At 34.1% G+C, this 25184-nt stretch overlaps 1 protein-coding gene and 1 long non-coding RNA gene across 3 annotated transcripts; both read left to right on the top strand.

The window, feature by feature from the left end:
- The first annotated feature begins 8187 nt into the window (after positions 1 to 8187).
- LOC126736736 (xylulose kinase-like) lies at positions 8188 to 24828 on the top strand. Of its 2 annotated transcripts, XM_050441259.1 has the most exons (11): positions 8188 to 8311; positions 9611 to 9933; positions 18156 to 18288; positions 18340 to 18443; positions 18495 to 18674; positions 19064 to 19165; positions 19223 to 19508; positions 19683 to 19943; positions 20011 to 20181; positions 24213 to 24310; positions 24363 to 24828. In XM_050441259.1, exons 2-11 carry the CDS (start codon positions 9886 to 9888, stop codon positions 24555 to 24557), a joined length of 1578 nt encoding a protein of 525 aa, XP_050297216.1. In that variant the 5' UTR covers positions 8188 to 8311; positions 9611 to 9885; the 3' UTR covers positions 24558 to 24828. The 2 variants fall into 2 exon arrangements, with proteins under 2 accessions (XP_050297216.1, XP_050297217.1); XM_050441260.1 differs by lacking the exon at positions 9611 to 9933 and having other exon boundaries at positions 8199 to 8311.
- Positions 11018 to 18144, top strand: LOC126736752 (uncharacterized). Its single transcript, XR_007660769.1, has 4 exons — positions 11018 to 11505; positions 11619 to 14178; positions 14307 to 14499; positions 14563 to 18144. It is a non-coding gene; the product is annotated as an uncharacterized LOC126736752 (long non-coding RNA).
- Positions 24829 to 25184: the final 356 nt, after the last annotated feature.

Genomic DNA, 25184 nt, shown 5'->3' with positions numbered 1-25184 from the left:
CATTTCAGTATTAATTCTATTTTTGATATCAATAATTTTCAACCCTTATGATGAAACTCAAATTATTATTCATAACATTAATTTTTTTTTTAATTGTTTTGATTTCACTAATGTCAGAAATCATATCCTAGCCAATAAGATCCCAGCTCATTCTCCTATATCCCTACTAAAACCATTTCTGGCGCGAAAATCTTTGACCTCTAGGAGTCTTGAAGAACAAGCCTTTGAAGAAGGTTGTTTCTTGGTATTTTTGCCGATTTTACTCCAATGAAAAGTTGAAAACTCACCTTTTGGGTATTTTAGTTTGTGGATACTAAATGCCATACTGCAATAGTGCAGGATTATAAGTAATGTAGTTAAATCCCAACTTTTTCAAGGTTCTTTGTTTAAGTGTCCAGTTTTGTGTTCCCGAGAAAAGGACAATTCCATTGGCTTTTTCTTTTATCCCCCCAGTATGGTCTTTATTCACGATTATAAGAGTTAGAAATCTCCACTCATCTACTCCAATAACGTCCACAACATCTACATTGACATTCACTGTTAAACCGATCCACCCAGGTCCCCCACCGCAATCATGCAGCCCTTTTGGAGCCAGGTTTGATCAATGTTTGTGACGTTTAGTGAACCATGCAGTCAGTAAAACAACCTAACCAGTAAACCAAAGTCCTGTCAACATTCATTAGCTTTACTGTAGTATACTAGATTAAATACTAACTTCAAAGTTACATTGTTACCACTCTCATCATTAGATTTTACTACCACACCATTGTTTTGAATAGTTTCATAATAACTAGGTACATGTTAGTTATTTTATTGAAATAGACCGTATAGATCTTGTAAACTGGATAAATAGGCCTATTTCGAAAGTACTCATGCGAACTTTTAGCCCCAAACAACATAATATAAGATTTTAGTTTTGATATAAACACTATATTTAGGAAGGGCAACATAACTTGTTCTTAGAATAATAAGTTTGATTATTAATTTTTCTTTGAATATAGATTCACTTAAAACTGTCTGTTCTTCCTTGTGAGATTTTCTTTCAGGTTTATAGGTCCTATAGTGCTTTTAGTAATTTCCTGTTTTCTTGGTCATCGGGATTCTCTTATCCATCTGGGATAAAACAGGTGGCGCTTATATTTCATTGATCTCTTGTTGAATCCACGCCACTCTACCAAAGTGGTTAGTGCTAGTCGGCTTCCCTTTGAGAAGATCCCCTGAGCTGTCTCCATAGCCTATAGTAAGTCTCCCTCCTTCCATTGGTTCCCTTGTACCCACTTTCTAACCCTCACTCCCCATATCTTTACTCTCCTTTTTCCTTCCTGTTATTCCCCATCCCTCCATTCAAATTTCATTTAATCCAAGTATAATTAAAGCAATATTAAAGTAATAAATTGTTAATAATTAATTAATAATTAAATATTTTTTTATTTTTTTTATTTAACAGTCTATTGGACCTCTCCCTCCAATCCATCGATCAGGAAAAGTTCTAGAAAAAAAAAATATCTAAAAAATCTCTGAGAGGACGAGCGTGGTGAGGTGCTCCATCTTGTTGCAAAACTAGTTGGTCTTCCACTAAATCCGGGTCGTTTTCTAAAACCTCTTTGATCTGGGGATTGATGGCATTGTTAAGTAAATTTAATTAAATTTCACCATATAAATTAACCTGTATGAAAAAAGGTCCAACAACGTGATTGCCTAGAATTCCCGACCACAAGTTCAGTTTTTAAAAGACGCTGGGTATATGTTACACGGATTAAATAAGGGTTACTTCGGTCCAGTGCCTGCAGTTGTGACGGTTTACTTCTCCATTTAAGCAGAATGTGGCTTCATCAGAAAAGCAAGTCCTAGTTGTTGATTTTTATTCGAAATGTGTTCACAAAACTTTACTCTGCGATCAAAGTCATAGATCGTTCATTTCCTGAACCACCTGATGATATTTGTAGGGTCGAAGCTATGTGTTGTTAAAAATTGGGTTAACTGAAACTGTAGTTGTTTTCTTGAGGGAGTTAGGTGGGGCCATGGCCAAAAACTGCAACTTCAACGTTTTTATTTTGTACAGCTCTTACTCTTTCCCTTTTTTGGTTGCCAACTAATCCGATCTGTCTACATTTTCTCCACAATTCTAACACACTTTTATGGGTCAAAGAATATTCAGGATTAATTTCATTATAAGACTTGTAGTTGCAGCTCTTTCGCAATTATTGTTTCTAATGTAAAAAAATAATAATTTCTTAACGTATTTTCTTAAACACGGAACGTTATTTTGCAAATCCTTAAAAAATTTGTGCTTAAGACTTCAATGTATGAAATAAAATGTACTAAACGCGATAATGACAGTGGAGGCTTCAAACTTGGCAGTTTTCAGACATCAATCGATTTCATTTAAAATTTTGGGGGGTGAATTTCACCCTCGCTTAGGAGGTAAAAATATGGGTTATTTGTAAGGTAATTGGGGGGAAGATGCCTAATCTAAGTATTTTGGACAAAACTCAACAGATTGTTATTGTGTTTATTATTTCCGAACTTCTTAGTTTTCGAATCGTTTCAGCACACGCAACAGTTCCATAAGGTGATTTTGTGTTTTTTTATGCCGGTAAGTTTTTTACGATAGAAATTAATTATGTGATATACAGTGTTAAATGTTTTTGATTTGTGCTAATATAAATTATGTAGGTTTTTGGCATTCATTAGAATACTCCTGTGATATTTTAAAAGAAAAAAAGGATTTTACTATTGTGATTTGGGGCTTTGGCATCTTACACCTAAGGGTTGGGGTAAAATGCCAAGATCCGTGTGGGGTAAGATGCCTTGTCTACAATGCACTGTAAATTTTGTAAGACTTGTTTTTTCTTATGTTTGTGTCTATTATGGTTATTGATTTCCTTTCATTAGGTGTAATTAAATAGTTTCTTAGTTTATTTTAAGTAGAACGCCACGAACTTACGTCAGAAAATCAACTAGAGGCGAATGGACTGAAGAAGACCTTAGAGCAGCTGCAAATGCTTTACGTCAGCAGCCAACCCAGAGTGCAAATGCGATTGCTAAAGAATATAGAATCCCTCTACGAACCTTGATGAGACGTATAAAGAATAAAAATCTTGAAAAGGGAAGTCTTGGACCAACCGCGTCGTTAGGTATTGAAAATGAACTTAAACTGCTTTCTTATATAAAACGTTTAGAACAAATTGGCTATGCTCCAACATCAAGAGACGTAAGACGCCTTGCTTTTACCTTTGCTCAAAGGAATGGGTTAAAATGTCGATTTAACCAAGAAAAAGAATTAGCAGGCTACGATTGGTTTAAACTTTTTTTAAAACGACAGCCAACCCTAACCATGAGAGTAGCTCAAGGTCGTTCAATTGCACGTTCACTTGGTATGTTTGCCGCAGAAGTAGATCCATACTTCCAAATATTAAACGATACATTTACGACGCTCAATTTGTTTGATAAACCGGCACAAATTTTCAATATGGACGAAAGTGGCTTGCAATTATGCAATAAACCTACCAAAGTCGTGGCCACAAAAGGAGCTAGAGATGTATATACAGTCGGTCACAAGCTCAGAAAAAGGAGAAACAGTTAGCGTCATCGCTTGTTGTAACGCAGAAGGTAGCTTTTTGCCTCCCTACGTAATATTTAAAGGCAAAAACAAAAAAAAAGGAGTTTGAAGATAACATGCCCCCTGGGTCAGTAGTAGTATATAGTCTCCAGAGTCCGCCTATGTGAAAACCAGTATCTTCTCATCATGGATTAAAGACCATTTTTTGCCTCGTAAGGGACCAGGCCTTGCAGTACTGATATTAGATGGCCATGCTTCGCATTGTAATGACGTGGATCTTTTGGACTTTTTGGCTGAAAATGAAATTGCTGTAGTTTATTTAAGTCACACGACTCACTGGCTTCAGCCTCTAGATCGTTCATTTTTCAAACCTTTAAAGACCTACTGGAATAGCGCATGTAATCAGTGGATAAGAAATCATCCAGGACGTCGAATAATCAGGTAATTTGGTTTAAGTAAATAAGTCTGAAAGAGATTTCTTTGTTTCTTGTCCTTTACAGGTATCAGTTTGGGGAACTATTAAACCAAGCGTGGTCTCAAGCCGCGCAACGGTTCAGAATGGTGTTTCTGGATTTTGGGCTTGTGGAATTTATCCATGCTCCAATGCAATTCCGCACTATGCATATGCTTTAGCTGAACACCAAACTCGAAATCCACAGGAAGAAGTGGTACATGTCGATGCAGAAAACTCCGACGAACATAGCGGCATCGTAGCTGTTGTAAATTTTGATGATATTGCTCCAATTCCATCCATAGCTGGTCCTAGTAGATCAAACGTTAGAAAACAACACGCAGAAATCCTTCTGAATCCTCCTGACTGGCGCCAAAAAAATTGAAGGAAAACAGAAGAAGCAACAAGGGAGGGCAAGTAAATTAGAGAAAAAACTGTATAAAAAAGGTAACAAAAAAGAAGAAAGTACTACACAACAGCAGTAGTGGAGATGAAAATATTGTCTCAGACCATAGCTCTGATGAACCTGACAGTAACAGCGATGACTTCTGTGCAATTTGTGATGGATTTTACTTTGACAAAAAGGGTCCCAAAGTTGATTGGATTTGCTGTGTGCTATGCAACAAGTGGCTACATGAAACCTGCACTTCGGGCCGAATATGTGCGATCCTTGCGCAAAAATCAGTAAATAAAACAATAAAAACGTTAACCTTGGTGTAAGATGGCATTTTAGCTGGGGTATGATGGCCAATACAATGTATTCTACCTACACTCTTAAAAATAGGTGAATAAAAATTCAACAATTGTATAGATTTTACAAACAATTTGATTCTGGAAATGGTACAGAATCAATTTGTGTAGAATTTCTCTATGCTATTGTGTTTAAACAACTGTGGTTCTATAATCCACAAATTGTGTATCAATTTGATTTATTTTATTGTATGTATAGTACACTATTTGTGTACTTAAATTCGACAATATTTTATATTTATTTAATATAATTGTTCAGTAAAAAAGCACAATTTGTGCATTTTAAATACACACGTTAGTGTAGTTTGTTTTAACAATATATTTTATTTTCTTTCATTTCAACTATTAAATTTTATTACAAATTGTGTATAATAATACTATATATTGTTTTATAAATTTAAATATAGTGTATGTTACTTATTTTAGGTTTGTATATCAAATTAACATAAGAACTGGAGTTTTTTATTACAATGTTTTGTATTTATATTCATAAAAATTTAAAAATAATCAATATATTTGTAAAAAAAAAATAAACAAATTGTTTAAAAATTTAAAATACATTTTAGAGAATTTCGTCATAAATCTGTGTAATAATAAATTCTAGTGCGCCTGGGAAAAACAGGATAAAAAAAAAGCTGTTTTTTTATTTTAACAATTTATTTAATTGTATGAAATATTTTCGAAAATTCCACCATTAATACATTAGAGCAATGTATTAAATCTTTTCTTCAATCGTTTCAAACCTAAGTTTTTTCCATAGATATTTTACACTGTCTCCTTTATAGCTCCATGTAAGTTTAGGGGATCTTGGTGGACACGATATTTCTACAGGAGCCTTCCTTCCTATCCAATAAAAAAAATCTTAATTATTTGTTTTAATATTAATAGCCTAGGTAATTTTTAGGAAATTTTTAAAATTTAATTTTAAAAGGTTTTTAGTTTGTTGATAATAGTTTAGTTACCATAGAGAGTGTGAGAGCTAGTGGCTGCCCACAGTGAGTAGGTATATGTAGGTATAGGTGTTCAAATTTCCTTACAATACTACTACAGGACTTGAAAAGGACGGTACAGGACTGTCAGACAGTGCTATGATTAAGTAGATACCATTTTGTAATACAAATTGAAATACAAATGCAATAAAGGTTACAAATTTAACCGACCTCTACATTAAAATTGGATATTCTATAAGTAAAGTTATCAGTTATCACTGAACAGCTACCTGTCTAAACATCAAAATATCCAGTAAATTCCAAAGTATACAATAAATGCAAAAAAAAATATGGTGCTTACCTAATTACCTACCTACAAACTGCTCCTGGAGTTGGTCCAATAAACCCCACTCCTTAAGTTTATCTTCAACGAATATATTCATTTTTTTTCTTATGCAATTTTAACACTTAACAAAACGAAAAAACCTTAAAACAAATTAATGCGGGCCGATTGATTGAAGGACTGAAAAATGAACAGTTGAACACCTGTGGCACTGGGAATTATAGCAATGCTGCCATCAGATGTATCTTAAAGATTACACCGCCAATTAAAAAAGTTACGTTTCCTTTTTCCCTACGCGTGTTATTATCACGATATTATTTAAATAAATAAAATTAGAACTTATGATGATTGGGCTTATTTTTAAATATCCTATTAAATTATTTTCAATTAACAACGTTATGTCGACTGCAAATTTTGATGCATATCTTTACAACTGTTTAATATTGAATCTGGCAACATTGACGCTAACAACGAAGTTCTAGCGGCAAAGGCAAGGGCGTCGGGCGCGTCCTCCTTTATACACAATTGTGTATTATAACTACACAATACATAGTTTAAAATTCTATAATTGTGAAGGGCTATTAGCAAGAATCTTTTTTATTCTACACAATTGTGAATAAAATCAAAACAAGCCAGAATAAAAAAATAATTAAAAATTGTAGTAAAAATATACTTGGTTATTAGATTTTTTACCAAACTGCATTGGATTTAAAAAAAAAATGTGGAATATTTATACACATTATCTTAATAATTAATATCCACTTATATTGTATTAATTTAATATGCAATAATTGTATGAAATATACACATTAAAACATATACAAAATGCCTGAGAATTTTTATACAGGACTGTGAGATATTATCTAACAATTGTGTATTAAAATTAAACATTTTTTTTTACACAACAAAACGTGAAAAAATCCATCGGGATTTTTCTGTATGTATGGCATCACATCCCCAAATTTGTCATCTTACCCCAAGTCTATCGGCATCTTACCCCTTAGTTGGGGTAAATTGCCGAAATGACAACTGTCAATGTTTTTCTAACTTTTACGTTTACTTTTAAAAATATAAACACTTTTTGGTGTTTCATCATTTGTTTATTGTATTTGTAATAGAATACCCAGTTTTTGTAACTTTTGAATAAAGTAATTTTTTTTTGTATTTTTAAAAAAATATTACGCGTCTTCCCCCCTTATATAAAACCTTAATTGAGATAAATTGGGGCTTCAGCTATCCACTTCTAAAGTAAATAACGGATATTCATATATAATTTTAAGGAAATTGATGATTAGTTTGTTATTTTAAAAGGGACACCTTGAATATTATTATATTTGAACTGTAAGTAAAATTCCAAGCAATTTGATTACACGCATGTCATACTTTGAGCCAATGTTCTCGAGACAAGCTAACTTTTTCTTGGACTGACCGACGGGACGCCGACTTTTTTTTAATTCTGAATATTCTTATAATCCAAAAGTAAAATATAACAGATTTCCATAAATAATAAATGTACGGAAATTGATACTAAAAAAACATGTATATGAATGCATATGTGAAAATTCCAAGCAATTAATACTTCGCCTTAATGAAATTCAACACTTAAGGCTGAACTTTTCAAATGTCCCCCGTACTAAAATATTCACCCCGCTGTGTCTTGAGCGTCGCGACGCTAACAAACAACATCGACGACTACTTTAACTGGCGGCCAGTCGGTGAGTCGCCAGCAAAACATGAGATATTTGTTTTATACATGAATCCAATTGATTCCCATATCCACCCTTCAACCCCCCCCAAGGAGGACAGGGAGAGGGGGGAATCCGAGTATTTTGACACCACCACCAATTGGGGTTGTTTTGATCATCATGTTGGCACAGTCGGCGGCGCCCGCCATCATTTGGCGTCCCTTATTCTTAAGGCGAAACAAACAACCGCATATTATTCGGACACCCCACCTCCCACCGTGACGTCATCATTGGAAAGATTATAAGGTTTTTATATACGGCTTATGGACCAATTCTCAACCGAGGGTGTTTGTATATTAATGGGGAGGACGTCGAGGTTCGTTTAGAATTTGCAGAAAATTAAATTTGAATTTTCCGCCACTATTTAGTTGGCCACACTGTCACGCTTTGACACTTGATTTGTCTGTCAAATGTCAGTTCTGTTTTAAGGTTATGTTATATATATTGTGAAATTGAATACCGTATTTATGTGTTTTTTGCAAAATTAAAGTGAAGATAAGATGGAAATGTTTATCAGAAGGCGCTAAATAGGTGCGTACAATAAAACAACTGGTATATATGATATGAGGTATAATAATAATTATTTTTTGAATAATGAAATCCCTTAGGTACCTACATTTGGCAATTTCAATTAATACGTGTACAGGATACTTACTAAATATTTAAAAAGCCATTCAAATGACGTCAAACATCAACGAATCGCGTTTTTGGATTTTCTTATCGACGTAAACAGCCGTTTCCTAAATGGAGTGATTTAAATATCATTTGTGTCAATATAGGCACCTGTGGGTTTTATTTTGGGATAAATTCAAATTGCGCGCCCCCTTTTTTGAAGTTTCACTTTGGAAAATGGTTTAGCTTAACCTCACAAATTATTTTGTTGGTTGTTACTCTTTTCGTCCTTTTTGTTACTCTGCGATGCTGCCACATTCGTTTATGTAATTCTGGCTGATATTTAGAATAAAATAATCAAAACATAAGTATTAATACATAATACAAGATTATAATAAACGTGGATAAAATTTAGTGCGATATTGCCAAGTATTTATAATGTGCATCTTCTTTTTTTTAAAGGCAAACTGAGAAATGTGTTTTGTTTGTCCTAAGTTCTACACTCCGCGTTTTCCCTGGAGAAGGAGACACAAACATATTATGATCATTTCCGTATATTTCCCCTGCTCCGGATCCATCTATTATCTATATCTAAGACGGAGCTGCATAAAACAACGTTGTTTTTCTTATAATTCGACCAATAAAAACGAAAAATAATCATCGTGGCAGGGAGGTCGAAATCGCCCCCAAACATGAAAGCGAATAACAAAATCGGTGGCGCCGCCGTAGGGGGCGCCGGGCGCCCGGCGTCTTCTTCGTCAAAGCGTCGACGCCCGTGTGTTTTTTTTTCGACGTATGGTTGCATTAGGGTGATTTAATTTTGATTTTCCGACACCGAACTTTTTGAAGATTTTCAATTCTATGGGTGCAAATAAGATAAAATAGTTGGAAAAGACGTAAAAACTCTCCTTCCTCTACTTTTAGCCGTTGATTCGCGTTTAAATTGGACTTGACTTGTGAAGGATCGAAACAAACAAAATGGCGGCAATAGCCCAACACGAAATGGCGACCTGTCAAAATAATATGTAATGAATAACGCATTTTTTTTAATGGAGTCCTTTCATAGGTAAACCCTCAGCGCCATCTATCAGTTTAATCAAGAATCTCATGGCGCGCATATACAGTCTCCCGCAATTATATTTTAAGTTACAAAAACGTCTAAGACGTGACGCCACTATTACTCATTACAAAATTGGCAGTTTATTTTTAATCTTCCAGTAACGAAATCTATTATCTAATCTTCTACTAAGCCGCCTTCTCCGATCTTTATGACCACGTTTGACCTGAAGGCTGATATAAATGAAAAAAATAAAAACTGAAGTGAAAGCCACGACGTGAAGCGTCGGCTTATTACATCAAGTAAATACATAATCGCGCATGCATAGACCGCCACACCGAAATCCCACAGTTATTCGACGGTTTTCATTGAAAAGAGACGATTATCGCGTTGTTTCATTCGCAAGAATACTGAAATTAATGAGAGAAATTAAACAATGGCGGAAGAGAGGCATTATTTGGGGGTGGACCTCAGTACCCAACAGGTAAGCTTATTCATTATAGATACCTGTAAGTAAGGTTATTTATGTGTCAGACTAGAACAGCTGATTAGTCATAGATTTTCATATTAAGTGGTTTTGTAACGGTAACATGAAAGAATAATAATGTGAGCTTACGTTTGCTATTTGAATTACTAACGTAAATAACGCCTTCTTAAGATAATATCGTCATCTGAGGATTAAATTAAATAGATTAAACAATATAGATAACAGGAAACTGTAATAATTCTACTGTGGAATACAATAAGGTATGTTGTCACTTAAATAGATGGCGCCGTACTTAATTGACAACAGCTGATTGGTTTGACATTAGCCGCTTAGCAGAAAATATAACCGATTCCAAGCGATCTATCGGTTTTAACCGCGGTTAAGCCCTTGGTTCACCTTGAACAGTCCCTTTATAACATAACCAATCGTGTCCGCTTGGACGTGTTTGGTTGAAGTAACTTCGTAATTTGTCAGCTGTCACTATCATCATTTTGTTTGTTTTTAAATAATATCCCAGACGCCAGTAATATTATATGTAATTAGTTCTTAAACATAAATATAAAAAAAAAACACTTATTAGCAATAATAAATTTTGTGTCATTTTTAAAAAAGAAATAATTTGTTGTTTGTTTTTATTTTTTCCCGCACTTATTTCAATATCTTTGACATTTGACGTTTAGAAAACAGCTCCGAACGTGGGTAATTACTGTTCAAAATTGATGACGTATAAGGACTGATTGGTGACGTCTTTATGAGTCTTTAAATTTTTCGTACAAGTAGAACTTTTGCGGCTGGCAATTTAAAGCTTATTTAAAAGACACTAAAAAACTTTTTTCCTCAAAGCAGTTAATTAAAGCATGTTTATCAACGTTAAATAAACTAATTAAACCGATATATTGTATATACCTTACGGATGCGATGGCTAAATTGTAAATTAAATGTAGTACTTTAGTAGCGTTTATGTTATTTTTTCACTTATCTGGACGACTGCAAAAATTTGATTTTCGTTTCTGATTCTGTTCCTAACCTCCATGACGTAAACATAACCTATAAGTTTGCTTCATGTAAACAAATAGTAAACATAACCTTATTTATTATTATGTTGCTTTTAAATTTTTGTGCCTTAGGGCTTTTAATAAAATATGGTACTACATAAGCACTGAATTAACGATTGAGGCAAAAAGCATCTATAGTATTGGTTAATCACCTAGTGACTCCTCATATAAGCCACTTTTTTTAAATAATTTTCTTTAACCCTTTACCGCATCATGTGCCATATATGACCCAAACTACAAAAATATAAAAATATTGTCAAAAATTAAGTTATATTCCTTTACTGCATACTGTATCATATTTGGAACGTACCCGCTTACACAGCAAAATGTACACATCGATAGTATTGTTCAATTATAGGACAGTTATTTCGCGTCAGAGACTGCCGCCCGCTATTTCATGTTATGCAACAGCTGATTGATACGTTTTGTTTGCAAGTTTTTTGTTTCTTAAAATTATAATATTATCGAAAAAAAATTATTGGCATTACGGGTGAAGTGTAAGCTGTCTTATACGGTAAGTTATTTTTCATTTGATGGTAATTTAGGAGGTTGGGTTTATGATTTTGTGCTTATGCCATATATGGAACAATATGCAATTATGTTTACATTGGTTGCTTTTATTTTCAGTTATGGACACAAAGAAATTTTATGGTACTCTACAACATGTAGCTAATATAGACTCCGATGAAAGTGATGATCCAGATTTATCTGGCGACAAAGCTGAAAGTTGTGAAAAATGATCCAGATTCAGAATCCAACTATTCATCTGATGACGATATGCCCCTATTAGAAATTCGAAAACGAATATTGAATGGCACGAAGGTAATCTATTGAAAAACTATAACGAAATTCAATTTAGAGGTTGTCAGGATCTTCCGGATTCGATTCGTACGCTTGCAACTCCAGTAGAATACTTCAAATTCCTTTTCCCAAAAGAGCTCATAAGTTACATTACAGAGCAAAGTAATTTGTATAATATCCAGTGTCAACCACACAAGCCGGTCCATACAAAAAGTCATGAGATTGAACAGTTCATTGGAATTTGCATTTTGACTTCTCTAATACAGTTGCCTTCTACAAGAGATTATTGGAATGGTTCATTAGGCCATCCTGCTGTTTCTGAGGTTATGTGCTGCAATAGATTTGAGACAAAAAAACACTTTATTCATTTTAATGACAATAATCAAATGATCCAAAGAGGTCAACCAGGTCACGATAAGTTATTCAAAATTAGACCTTTTCTTACCCAAATAAGAGAAAGACTACTATTGGTACCACGTGAGGAACATCTTGCTATAGTCAAAGTCAAAAATAGCTTTATTGTTACGTAACATCATCTGTTGTTAACAAAGCATTATATAAAACCTTAAAGATAGTTGACAACATAATCTTTTACCAAAATATAAAAATTTTAACAATTCTTACATACATAGAATATAGAACACACCCAAAGAAAGGGTAGTAAGAATTCACATTATGCTGCGCAAAACTTTTCACTGTCAAAAAATTGTATTTAAAAACTTGTCTAGAGAATAAAATGCTTCCACTTTATTAGCCAATCTAGTCACAATTTATTAACCTTATATAAAGGGGTAGGTGGTTAAAAAGCCTTCTGCCCCCGTACACAAAAGAGGACTTAATCTGCTCACTTTTTGGGATAGGCAGAGGTAAAGAGAAGGTTGTTCGGAGATTGTAACCCGAGGAGGGGGGGCCAAGCTGATGGCGATATTTTTTGTGGATAAGACAAACAGTCTCTAAAATAAAAAGGCATGACAATGTCAGGACATAGTGTTTTAAAAATAATGGCCTACAGGAGCTACGAAAGGGAGCTGCACACATGTAGCGTATGGCTCTTTTTTGCAAAATAAATAGAGAGCTGTATAAATACTGAGAGCAAACACCCCAAAACACAATACCGTATCTCAGATGAGACTCAATAAGAGCATGGTAGGCAATCAAGTCCTAGAGAATGTGTTATTACTCTAATAGCATAACAGTTGGATGATAACTTCCCTATTAAAGAGGAGATATGATTTTCAAATTTTAATTACTCATCAATTGTCAAGCCCAAAAATTTGCATGTTTCAGAAGGACTTATTGTTTTATTTTGCAAAGTGACAGTTCCAAGGTTACATTTAAAAGTTAAAATATTAGTTTTAGAAATATTAAAAGTTAATCTATTAGATTCACACCATAACTTTACAAGAATTAAATGTTCATCAATGATATTCCTTAATCTCTTGGTGTCAGTGTCATGCCAAAGTAATGTTGTATCATCCGTAAAGATAGTAAATTTGCCCCTAATTGGAATTTGAGAGATATCATTGACATATAGCAGGAACAATATTGGTCCAAGAACAGAACCCTGGGGTACATCAGCATCCATATCCAGACGGGATGACATATCATTGTCAAAGAATACCCTTTGTGTTCTTCCAGATAGGTAAGAACGAAACCAGTCGAGAGCAACTCCTCTGAATCCATAGGTTTCTAGCTTCTGCAGCAGTATTTTGTGACTTACACAGTCAAACGCCTTAGATAAGTCACAGAACACCTCCGCCGCACTCTCCCCATTTTCAATTTTTTGGAGAGTCTGTAGATGGGGTTGAATCCCATGTACAGACTCTCCAAAAAATTGAAAATAGCATCAGATATACCCAGTTTCGTCCGGAATCCAAATTGCTGATGGTTAAGAACATTATGCCGTTTCAGAAATTCCATCATCCTAGTTTTTACCAATCTTTCTACAAGCTTGTCAAGCGTGGGAAGTAGGGCTATGAGTCTGAAATTTGATGGGTCATCATAGTTTTCAGCCTTAAATAATGGTATAATCAAGGCATCCTTGAGTAAATGTGGAAAGGACCCACTTGAAAGTGAAATATTTATCACCTCAGCCAAAGAATCAAGGGTTGGTAGCGGTAGCGCTGTTAGGACCTTTAGTGACAGCCCATCCCATCCAGAGGAGTTTTATTTTTCATTGAGGATAGAGCTTCCATTATTTCACTACAATCTGTTGGTTTAAAGAAAAATGTTTCAGGCACCTTAATGTTGTGTAAGTATGAGCGCGGATCTCTAACAGACTGAGGCAATAATATTGATAGACCCAAAGCAACACCCTGGAAAAAATGATTGAGTGTTTCGGCCGACACCGTGCTATTAGAAACAGAAGGGTTCCCACGTTCGCCTCGTAAGTCATTAACAATTTTCCAAGACTATCTAGACTTATTTCTTGATTGGTTTATTTTACTTGAGTAGTATAAGTTTTTTGCCAATTTCACCATATCGCGGTAAATTTTGCGATATCTAGTAAAGTAGGATATGAATTTGGAGTTGTCCAGGGCAAACTTTCTTATGGAGTGCAAACAACGAAGATGTTTACCAGAAACTAATAGACCCCTGCTATACCAGGGTCTTCTCGTTTTTTCCCTAATTGTCACCATGGGGAAAGTTGACTCAAAAACATCCACTAAAGTTGAATGGAAACTCTCAAAAGGGTCACCATTGTTAAGTATGATACCATTCCAGTCTATTGAATTACAACATTCTTTAAACTTACAGAAATTTTTTCTAGTGAACAACCTTCCGCACTTTTTTTTTCTTGAGGTACACTTTTTTTCACTTAGAAGAAAGGAACATAATACGGCCTCATGATCAGACAACCCGGCATTTACAATTCTACATGCAACCTGCGTTTCACAAAGCGTAGAGCAAACATAATCTAAAAGTGATGCTGAATTAGCAGTGATGCGAGTAGGTTGGTCAACATGAAAAGTTAAATTAAAAGATTTCAGCACTCTATGTATTGACAAATGATTGTTAGAGTTATTGCAGTCTAAAAAATTTACATTAATGTCACCTGTCAATATTAGTGATGCATTTACCGATATTTGGCTTAAAATGTTATATAATTTATCAATGAAACTTTGTAAAGGCCTAAAATGTACAAATTTAATTCTTTATAATAAACAATGCAAAATTCAAAAGTTTTTTCTTCCAGGAGATACTCAAACTTGGTTATATCAACAAAGTTATATCTTTCTAAAAACTTATTCTCTATTAATATCAAAGTTCCACCATGATTATACTGAGTACGAGAATAGATGGATGCGAGAGCATAACTTTCTATAAAAAAAAATATAGTAAATAATATAGACGAGCAAATCATTCCTACCAAAGCTAGAAGTCAACTAAAGCAATATAACCCTAAGAAACCTCACAAGTGGGGTTATAAGAACTTCGTTCTTACGTTACATAAAGAAGGGATATTGCCTTTAGGGACAGTGAGAGCCAATCGTATACCATGTACATTACCATCTGAAAAAGATATGAAGAAAACTGGTCGTGGCACAATAAAAGAAAAAAATATCTCACATAGATAATGTGGATATTGTTAACTGTTAACAGTGTCATGGTATGATAATAAAGTCGTGACCACCCTTTCTACCTATGTTGGTTCTAAACCTCGTGGTGAGAAAAAAATATTTTTCAAAAAAGAAAACACTCATAAAATGATTGAATGCCCTAGAAGTGTTTTTGTTTACAATAATTATATGGGAGGCGTCGACCTTCTGGATGCCATGTTGGGATTTTATAGGATTAAAATTCGATCAAAGAAATGGTATTTACGCATATTTTTTCACATGTTGGATTTGTGTTGCGTAAATGCTTGGTTATTGTGGAGACGCAGCAATAAAGAATTTGACCTACCCCTTAAGGACTTCAAGCTGGCCATCGCTGATTCTTTATGCAATGCTAATAAAGAATATAAAAGAAGAGTAGGAAGACCTTCAGCAGAGGCTCAGACATTGTATGCTATAAAAAAGAAGCATGGACCTACCAAAGAAGTTCCTCAACAAGAGGTGCGTCTTGATGGTATTGACCATTTACCAGAATGGAGTGAACAACAAAGATCAAGATGCAAGTTTCCATTGTGTGAATATAAATCTTTTGTGTCTTGTACGAAATGTAAAGTTTTCTTGTGTTTTAATAAAGACCGAAATTGTTTTTTGAGGTTCCACACTGAATAAATGATAATGTTGTTGCATATTGTTCCATATATAAGCAAATATTAAACAAACATTTTTTTGGTATTTTTTACATAAATAGAGCGTATTCCTCCATCCCTGGGAATTTTTTCGAAGAAAACAAAAAATTCATGCAGTAAAGGGTTAAACCAAATCTGTAGGTATAATATATTCTTATTTATCCGACACCCTTTAGCTTTACTGAAGTGATACTTATTTTCAAAAGCTCCCTAAAATGTAAATTGTTACCTATACATATAGCATTAAGAAATCAAAGAGAGAAGTTTATCAATGATGTCGGCGTAATGGCAAAACCTTTAATGAAGAGTCTTGAATTGCAGTTTCAGGGCTTATGTCTAATGGGCTTCAACAAATATAATGGTAAATATACTATTTGTAGATAAGACACTTGTGTCTGTTTTTGGCTAAACAATAAAATCTATGGCTTTATATAGTTATTCGTATCATTGAGTTGTTCAGATGGTCGAACAGGGATTAACCCTTTCTTTACCGCACATAAACATCATTACATCGCCCCTATTCCCAGACTTTTTGACAAGCCTTAAGCCCCAGTCACGTATTAATACGTCACACAGGGAACAACTTCTTAGTATAAAACCTTTGTGTGATATACACCGAAACAGGGAGCGACACACTATCCAACGTTGCACATATATCTGGAATCTCGTCTCTTTTTTTTCTCCCGAGTTTTAGATTGTGAACAAAGAATGCATCTTCAAACTTTGTTGTTTGGTATGATAGCAGAAAAATGACGCTCCGTAAGACGCTGTTGATTTGGAGCAGTGGACTTTGTTGATGCAGTTTTTGCTACATTATATCTGAAATAAAATCGGTTGCAAACAATATGGAAATTTCTAAAATAATAATTTACCTCTCAAGAAGTTGTCGAGTAAGATGCAGTTGAAAATCTGCTAGTGGTAACTTTTCTGGATGTTCAGTTAGAATCATGCGCGGTTGTTTAAAACACATAGATCCAAAATGTGAAACAAGAGCTTCTTGTACCATTTTAAAGTTTTTCTGACGCATTCTGTAGAACTTCATCATATGAGTTCTATGAAGTGCTCCCATATTTTAGTTATAATAATATAGGCCCATATTCTGTTTTTCTGTCTTTTTTATTTAACTGTTTCATTTTATTTTTGTGGAACATGTCAACATGGTAACGTCCCTACGATCCTTCCATCGGATGGCTAAAATATTTTCGCTAGCCTTAGATGTTGTCTGACCCTTGTCCAATCTCCCTGTTAGATCCGGCATATGCTTTCTGTTTGTCCTAACTGTATCACATGTGTTTTATTTTCAAATAAATAGGTAGAAGGAGCTGGTGAATACCAATTACCAGTATAGTTCAAATAAGATTGCATTAATGTTGTTACAACTGACCCTGATATGCCAAGATTGAGACGATTTTGAGTCTGTATATACGATACAATTTAAAACGTACCCCGTCTCACAATCACACAAAAGGAACAGTTTTATGCTAAAACTTTTTATGCCGTTTCATTCATATAAACTGCTTGAATAACAGGCGTCCTTTAAAAAGCATTCAACTCTCATCGATTACCAAATTCTGGAACGGAACAAAATTGTGGGCAAACCTAGTTTTAATTTTGTCGAAAATCCCCCTATCTTTGTGGAAAGAGTCGCCTTTAGTTTATTGGGCATTGTCTGCAAAATGAAGGATGCGTAATATTATTTGATATCTGTTTCTAGATATCACTTCCAAAATATCAGAGTGTATAGTAGTTCATCGGTAGTTTTCCCCATAATATGTATTTCTAGCTGTGGTAATAAATAACTATGGTATGTATTTCTTAAGCATCCAGTAAAACTGATCAAGTTGTATTTCTCAGCAAAAAAACTATATTGCTGAGTCTCCCACATATTTTACTATTGTGTATATCCTACTTTTGAGTGCTGGTGAATCACCAAAACTTTTACAGAGCCATCTTGGATTTGGTTACTAAAAGGGTAAATACAATTTTCTGCATTTTGTCTACTAACTTTACAATCCAACCACAGATATAAAACAAAAAAAAAATAATTAAAAAAAAAACTGGTACTTTTTCTTGCTTAGTGGGTATACAATGTTATCAAACTATTTATATAACAATTGCAGGTAAAAGCCGCCATCGTCAATGAAAACCTACAAATCCTCCATGAAGTCTCTGTGATCTTTGATACCGACTTACCAGAATTCCGCACGCAAGGCGGCGCCATAGTCGATAAAAATGATCCACACATCATAACAGGTACAACCAATAATTTCAAATGTATAATAAGTATTTAAATGGTAATTTTAGCTCCAGTGATAATGTGGGTGAAAGCCTTCGATATCCTAATGGACCGCTTGGTGATGACCGGGGCGGACTTTTCAAAAATCGCCGCCCTAAGCGGTACCGCACAGGTAAAAGTTATAGGGCAACGCCTAAGAACTTATCAAATAGTTTTTCTCTAGCAACACGGGTCGGTTTACTGGCAAAACGGAGCCGAGGACTCGTTAAAGAATTTAAACCCGAGCGAGTTTTTACACGAGCAGCTTAGCCATAGCTTTTCGGTCAGCAACAGTCCCATCTGGATGGATTCTAGTACCACGAAACAGTGTGGGGAGCTAGAAATGGCTGTCGGAGGTGCTGAGGTACTGTTGACTAGCAAATTTCTTTCTTGGTGCAAAATTAAAATGAAAACAAGACTTATGAGAGAACGACAATGCTTCACCAATCCATTCGCTTTATTAAATATTTTTTGTACTTAAATACAAAAGCGGGTACTCAAAATGAAATCGCCCAATCCCTTCCTCTATATGCTCAGCTCTTAACTAACATACAATAAAAAAATTGTTTCCCCATTTAATATTGTGCCTGTTATCAGTAAAAGGCTCAGTATCTATTCGGATTCTCGTCACTTTACGTTAAATTGGGTAGTAGAAAAAACGCAATCATTCTCTTTTTAAGTTAGCTCAACATTGCTGCAGCCAAGACCTCTGTTTGCCGGGCCGGTAAATGAACTTATTATGATCTGTTTTAGGCATTAGCTAAAATAACTGGCTCTAGAGGTTACGAGAGATTTACTGGCTCGCAAATTGCCAAAATTTACCAGACCCGACCTGAAACCTATAAGGGCACAGAGGTAAAATTTCTATACCTTAAACAGATTCAGGAATTAACAAACTTTTGACGGTTTTAGCGGATTTCCTTGGTGAGCAGCTTCGTAGGCAGCCTCTTTTTAGGGAAAATAGCCCCGATAGACATATCCGACGGCTCTGGCATGAATTTACTCGATATTCACACCAAAACGTGGCATCAGCCCTTGCTAGACGCATGCGCTCCTAATTTAAGGGAAAAACTAGGTGAACCCGTTCCTTCTAAGTCGGTTTTAGGTCCTATCTCCGACTATTTTGTTGAGAGGTACAACTTTTCTAAGGAATGTCAAGTGGTGGCTTGTACCGGAGACAATCCTGCTTCGCTTGTCGGTAAGCAAAACGCTATAAGGTCACAATTAACTCTAAACGAGATTTTTAAGCTCTGACGCTTATTGGTTAGTTACTTTAAAGGGAATAGTTTTGTACCATCATATTCAACATTCGCATTATGTTTAAGAGTAATTCGTGGTAAGGTCAGGAAAGAGTATAACATTTAATTCTTAGGTATGAGATTGGATGATGGTTGGTTGGCTGTGAGTCTAGGTACCAGCGATACAGTCTTCCTGTGGCTCTCTGAACCGAAGCAGGTTCTGGATGGTCATGTTCTGTGCAATCCCGTAAACGAGGAGGCTTTTATGGGACTGTTGTGCTTTAAAAATGGTTCTTTGACAAGGGAACGGGTTAGGAACGCTTGTGCCGAGGGTTCGTGGGATATTTTTAATCAATTGTTAGGCAGTACTCCGAGGGGGAACTTTGGAAACATGGGTGAGACTAATGCGAGTCGCTTCTTTTAATACTATCCTGATTTATTAAATTTTTTATTTTTATCAAGGACTTTATTATGACGTCCAAGAGATCCTTCCCTTCCTGAAAGGAGACTTTAGGTACAATAAAACTCAAAGAGTACAAAAATTCACCAGTCTCGAGGTGGAGGTGCGGGCGTGCGTGGAAGGCCAGTTTATAGCGAAACGTGTCTACGCAGAAGACTTTGGATTTGAAGTCGGTAAGGCGTTTAATTATTGACTTAAATATATTTTCGCACTTGTGTGATTTTATGGGTACAGGTTTTTCAATAATAACTGGCAAATAATGATAAAGGGGTTTTTATTTATAAATCTTATTTTTTATTAATATCTTAAATGGTAAGAACATATTCATGATGTAACAAAGAAATTAAGAGGTCTAATTCACAAATTTTACCAGATAAGAAACATATTACCTCATAAAATTGATATACAAATCGTTAGTGGAATCAATATTAAAATCAGGGTATCCAGGGTATCATAGCCTGGGGAGGACTTTACAATAATGCTCTCAGTCGGTTAAATGTAATTCAGAATTACCTATTAAAGATATATCTAATATATCCAACAATACAATGAAAGCATTTTAAATGTTAGAGGTCTATACTTTTAAAGCAATTATTGTTATTGTTTTAAGAATAAAAATAAACAGCATGTAGATCATGCTTATCCTACCAGAAATAATTATAATAATATGTTGATTGTTCCTTTTAGAAGGTTTGATGGTAACCAGAGATTTGCATCTGTAGTTGCACCAAAAATATATAATTTGTTACCCAATAGTATAAGAGAACTAAAAAATTATTATCAGTATATTAAACAGATCAAAATTTTTATAATTTATTGTGATGTGTTGTCAGATTGTTTAAGATCAAATGGGTATTTCTTGGGAATTGTTAATGTAAAACCATTTCAACGATCATTGAATATAAATTTTGTTATTAATATTATTAATATTGTTAGTAAGTTAAGGCTACAGGAATACCTTATTTCACTTGTGTCATAATTTAATGTTAGGAATGATGTATAATAAACTCCTGCAGATACAGGTAAACACCTAGGTGAAATTCAGATCTAGAGATATATCTGTAATAAAATTCAGTTATAAGTTCAACTAAAAGTTCTTTTGCAACAGAAATGTTTGCTAAGTAAGTGTCATTTCGTCTCACAGATATATTTCAAAGCCAGAAATACTATGTGCAACAGAAACACTTTTAGAAGGAATGGTCACAAATAGACGTATTAATTTTGCAGCTTCTTTAAATATGTCATATAAGTTTTAATTGCTTTTTAGCCGTGACAAATCAGTAATATATTAGAAAGAGTCTGTTAAATTATTTAATGATTTTATAGAAACATCCTTCGAATACTCTTTAAACATACTTCCTGGTTGCTTTGAATTTGTGACATGGAAAGGCTAATATTTAGGGAACGTTTCAAAAATGTCACTAAAAATGCTAATGGTAAAGACCGAATTCAAAAATGTAATTAATGAAATCCGTGCTTTGAGTTATTGAACTTTAAAACAAAGTTTTGTCGTCTCTAATTCCAGTAAATACTTCTTTTAAACCATCTTATTCATTATTAATATAATATTTACAATTTTAGAGTTACATGTCTATCGCGTTATTGCTGACGTGGGTATTCTTTTTTAATGACTTGGTCGGCTACATAAGTTCTTTTTGAAGAATTATGAAAAAATTAAGGAAAACTATCATCGTTTCACTAATTACGAACTATAATTATATTGTTCTATTCCTTTGGTAACTTTACGCTTTTCCTGTAGTATTAGCAAATCTAATTATGACAAGCATTGAGACTTTTAATTTTAACCAATTCTTGATTGGTAAAGTTTTCCATTAGCAATAAATGTTTAAAAATTGTAAGCTATAAAAATTTTAAACATGACATTGATAAGCGTTGATTTTAAACAATTGTATTATATCATGTACAAAAGGTAAAAATAAATGCTGCAGATCCTATTTAGGTAATTAATGTTTTTTATAAATTTTAACGCGTCTTAGGGCCGTAGTGACGCATTTTCGGACATGGATTCCTATACTCAAATGGATTCTTCTTCTGCAGTGTACAACCCCCAGAAGTTTGATCCCATAGTTCTGAAGCACCCTGTATTACAAACCATATGAAGGGTTTCAGGAGAAAACCATAAATGTCACGAAATTGGGATAAGTAGTAGCTTTTGGCAAAAACTGCTGGTTTATCAAAAAAGGGAGAAAAACCTTGAATGGGTTGAGTTATTAATCATTTTAAACTCGCTATATCAGAAAAAAGGAAACCGTGCATCGCCGAACGTAAACGGTTGAAAGATAAATACATTAAATTTTATTTTGCACCTGGTCAGTTCAGTGTAGCTATATCAGTGCATCAAGAGAAATTTATATGTCTATACCTCATAAAAAGTAGAAAAGACAGAGAAGTTGGCAATAATAAAAACAAATAAAATTAGCCTTGGTAACAATAAAAGCAAAAACGGTAGTGATTTTTAAAATCACTAACGAATTGCCATGAAATGGTCCTTAATAAAATTTCCTAAAAATTAAGGTCCTAATTACTAAATTATCCATTAACACCAGGCCCATCAGGGTTAAAATGTTTTACTAGAAGATCAATCAAACAAAAATTATTTAGATCGAAATCCAAGGGTTCCGGCAACTTTCAACGAAATTATCTAGAAAACTCCGAAGTGGAAATCCATGCTTAAAATAAATGTAAGCTATAAACAAAACGATGTATTCCCATTTATTACAACTATTTTCTTTATATGTACTGCTTATCAATGCACTCAGCTTTCAGGTGACAAAAAAAACCAATCAAAAATCCAAAAGTCGCGGATAAAAGAAACATTAAGCAAGTGTGGTCATGCATGGAATTTTTGCAATAAAAACTTTACGGCCAACGATGTTTTTCATATTTTTATTAAAACTTATGTAACCAATATGTTTATTTGTAAGTAACACTTTTTATTATTAAGTATTAATAATGTCGTATGAATGTATCCAGTATTAAACTTTAAAATTCGATTTTCTCAAAAACTAATTTTTGTGACATTTATGGTTTTCTCCTGAGACCCTAAATATAGATGATATATTAAAAATACAAAAATGTAGTAATATAGCGGCTATAGAAAAAAACAAAATTAATGATGGTTGGCACAAGGATGCAAAGAGATGGGCAGTAAAGATGGTTCTCAATTTAACCGTCTTCGTATCTCTTATAAGATTCCGAGATCCCCATATTGAGGATGGAATTTGACACCCTGTACATTAAGAAAAAACATACCTATTATTACATAAGAAAAAGTAAGAGAGACGAAGTTATCAATAATTACGCAAAAATAAGGCAAGAAAAGAACAGCAGAGATCCCATTATAAGGACGAAAACGTTGACTCGAAGCAGAAGGTACAACAATGATTGCAACTATATTTACAATAACGACTGTAAATCTATCAAAAAAACTTTTTAACATGGAAGTTCCAAATCTAAAGGAACGGCAAGTGTTTCAGGAAAGCGAATATTGCGATAATGCCTATGAAGGTGTTCTCTAAATACAGTTTTATCCTTTACGTTACTTCTCGGTCTCTAAAGTCATAATAAAATTACTTTGCAAAATGGTTACATGTTTCGCTCAGAAATGAGCATCATCCGACCTAAAAACATAAAGTAAACTTAATTGCAAGACAAAACTTAAATGTAAATTAAAATTTTTTGATAATATTTAAAAGCATTACCTAAACGGCGGAAGACTAATAACCCACACCTGTTACCAACCAGCTATTTGATAATACTGGAAATGAAGTCGCCTAACAAAAACATGCTATTTACAAAAAGCATAAACAATGAAATTAAATAAAAAATTTATAAAAAACAAAACAAATATGTGGGTTATTAGTCTTCCGCCTTTAAATATTTTCAAAAAATTAAATTTACATTTCAGTTTTGTCTTGCAATTAAGTTTACTATATGTTTTTAGGTCTGATGATGCTCATTTCTGAGCGAAACATATAACCATTTTAAAAATTAATTTTATTATACGACTTTCGAGACCGAGATTTTGTTTTTTCGCGTATTTAAGTTTTTTTTATCTTAGAGATATTATTCTGTCGTACCTGTCAAGTCCGTCCACTAACCTACAGCCTGCATTTTATAATTTTTTTGTTATCAATAAATAAACACTTGAATTTAAAATCATCATCAATCAAATCAATTTTAGGCAAAGGAACGAAGATTTTAGCAACCGGAGGCGCCTCACAAAACAAAGCTCTCTTACAAGTGCTCGCCGATGTTTTCGATTCGTCTGTATACGTTCAGGTAACTTGGCAGGTGCACCCTTTATGTCGGAATTTGAAAATTGACGTTTTAGGAGGCGGCAAATTCGGCCATGTTAGGCTCGGCCTACCAAGCGAAACACGGACTGACCGGCGAGCGTTACCATGACATTATCGCGGTGTTGCCGGAGCCTCAGAAGGTGTGCGATCCGTATCCGGATGCGCAGGAGATTTACGCACCGATGACCGAGAGATTTAGGCGAATCGTTAATGAGTTGATTGAAGAGTAGATGATATTGACATTCCTGTAAACATTTTTGCATTTTGTCTGTTAAAAAATGATAGAGAAAGATTTATAGATCAGACGCAGTGTTTTGTGGGTGACCTGCTAACAAAAAGTCAACTTTAGGACTCCACAATGGATAGAGAGGCCCTAAAGGTGAAGCTAACACAACTGTGTTTCGAAATATTAGCAAGGAACTAATAATTTTCTTAAGCACATACCACACAAAACACTACATCTGATCTGCAAGAATTATTAATATATTTTGTTACTTATTATGACGTTTTTTTTTAATTAATCAAAAAAGCACCCCTTGCTGTATCCAGTTTTTATTAAAAGTAGAAGTACAATTATTTTCAAATTATATATTTGCTACTCTATACAGCCTTTATAACCTAAGAAATTCAAAGAAACGAAATTGTTCTAATAAATTAGATGAAAAAAAAAATACAATCACTGGTTGTCTGTCTGCCAGCAACCCAATCCCCAGTTACCACAACATATCGGCAAATTTAAAAACCGTTTAAACAATAATCCAGTAACCACTTAAAGGATTATTATCGAAACGGCCTTTATTAAAGTGTCATTTGTACTAAATCAATTTCTCCCTCGGAATGAAACTAACAACAGTTAC

Source organism: Anthonomus grandis, chromosome 5, assembly GCF_022605725.1.
Source record: "Anthonomus grandis grandis chromosome 5, icAntGran1.3, whole genome shotgun sequence".
Classification (NCBI taxonomy): domain Eukaryota; kingdom Metazoa; phylum Arthropoda; class Insecta; order Coleoptera; family Curculionidae; genus Anthonomus; species Anthonomus grandis.
Note: the sequence above shows the minus strand (reverse complement) of the source record. Positions and strands in the feature narration are given on the sequence as shown.

Bases quoted from the DNA above. Each gene is read 5' to 3' on its own strand.
- LOC126736736 (XM_050441259.1), top strand. From the start codon at position 9,886: ATGGCGGAAGAGAGGCATTATTTGGGGGTGGACCTCAGTACCCAACAG. The intron at 18,675-19,063 runs GTACTGTTGACT...GATCTGTTTTAG, and splicing joins TGGCTGTCGGAGGTGCTGAG to GCATTAGCTAAAATAACTGG. The intron at 20,182-24,212 runs GTAAGGCGTTTA...AATCAATTTTAG, and splicing joins AGACTTTGGATTTGAAGTCG to GCAAAGGAACGAAGATTTTA.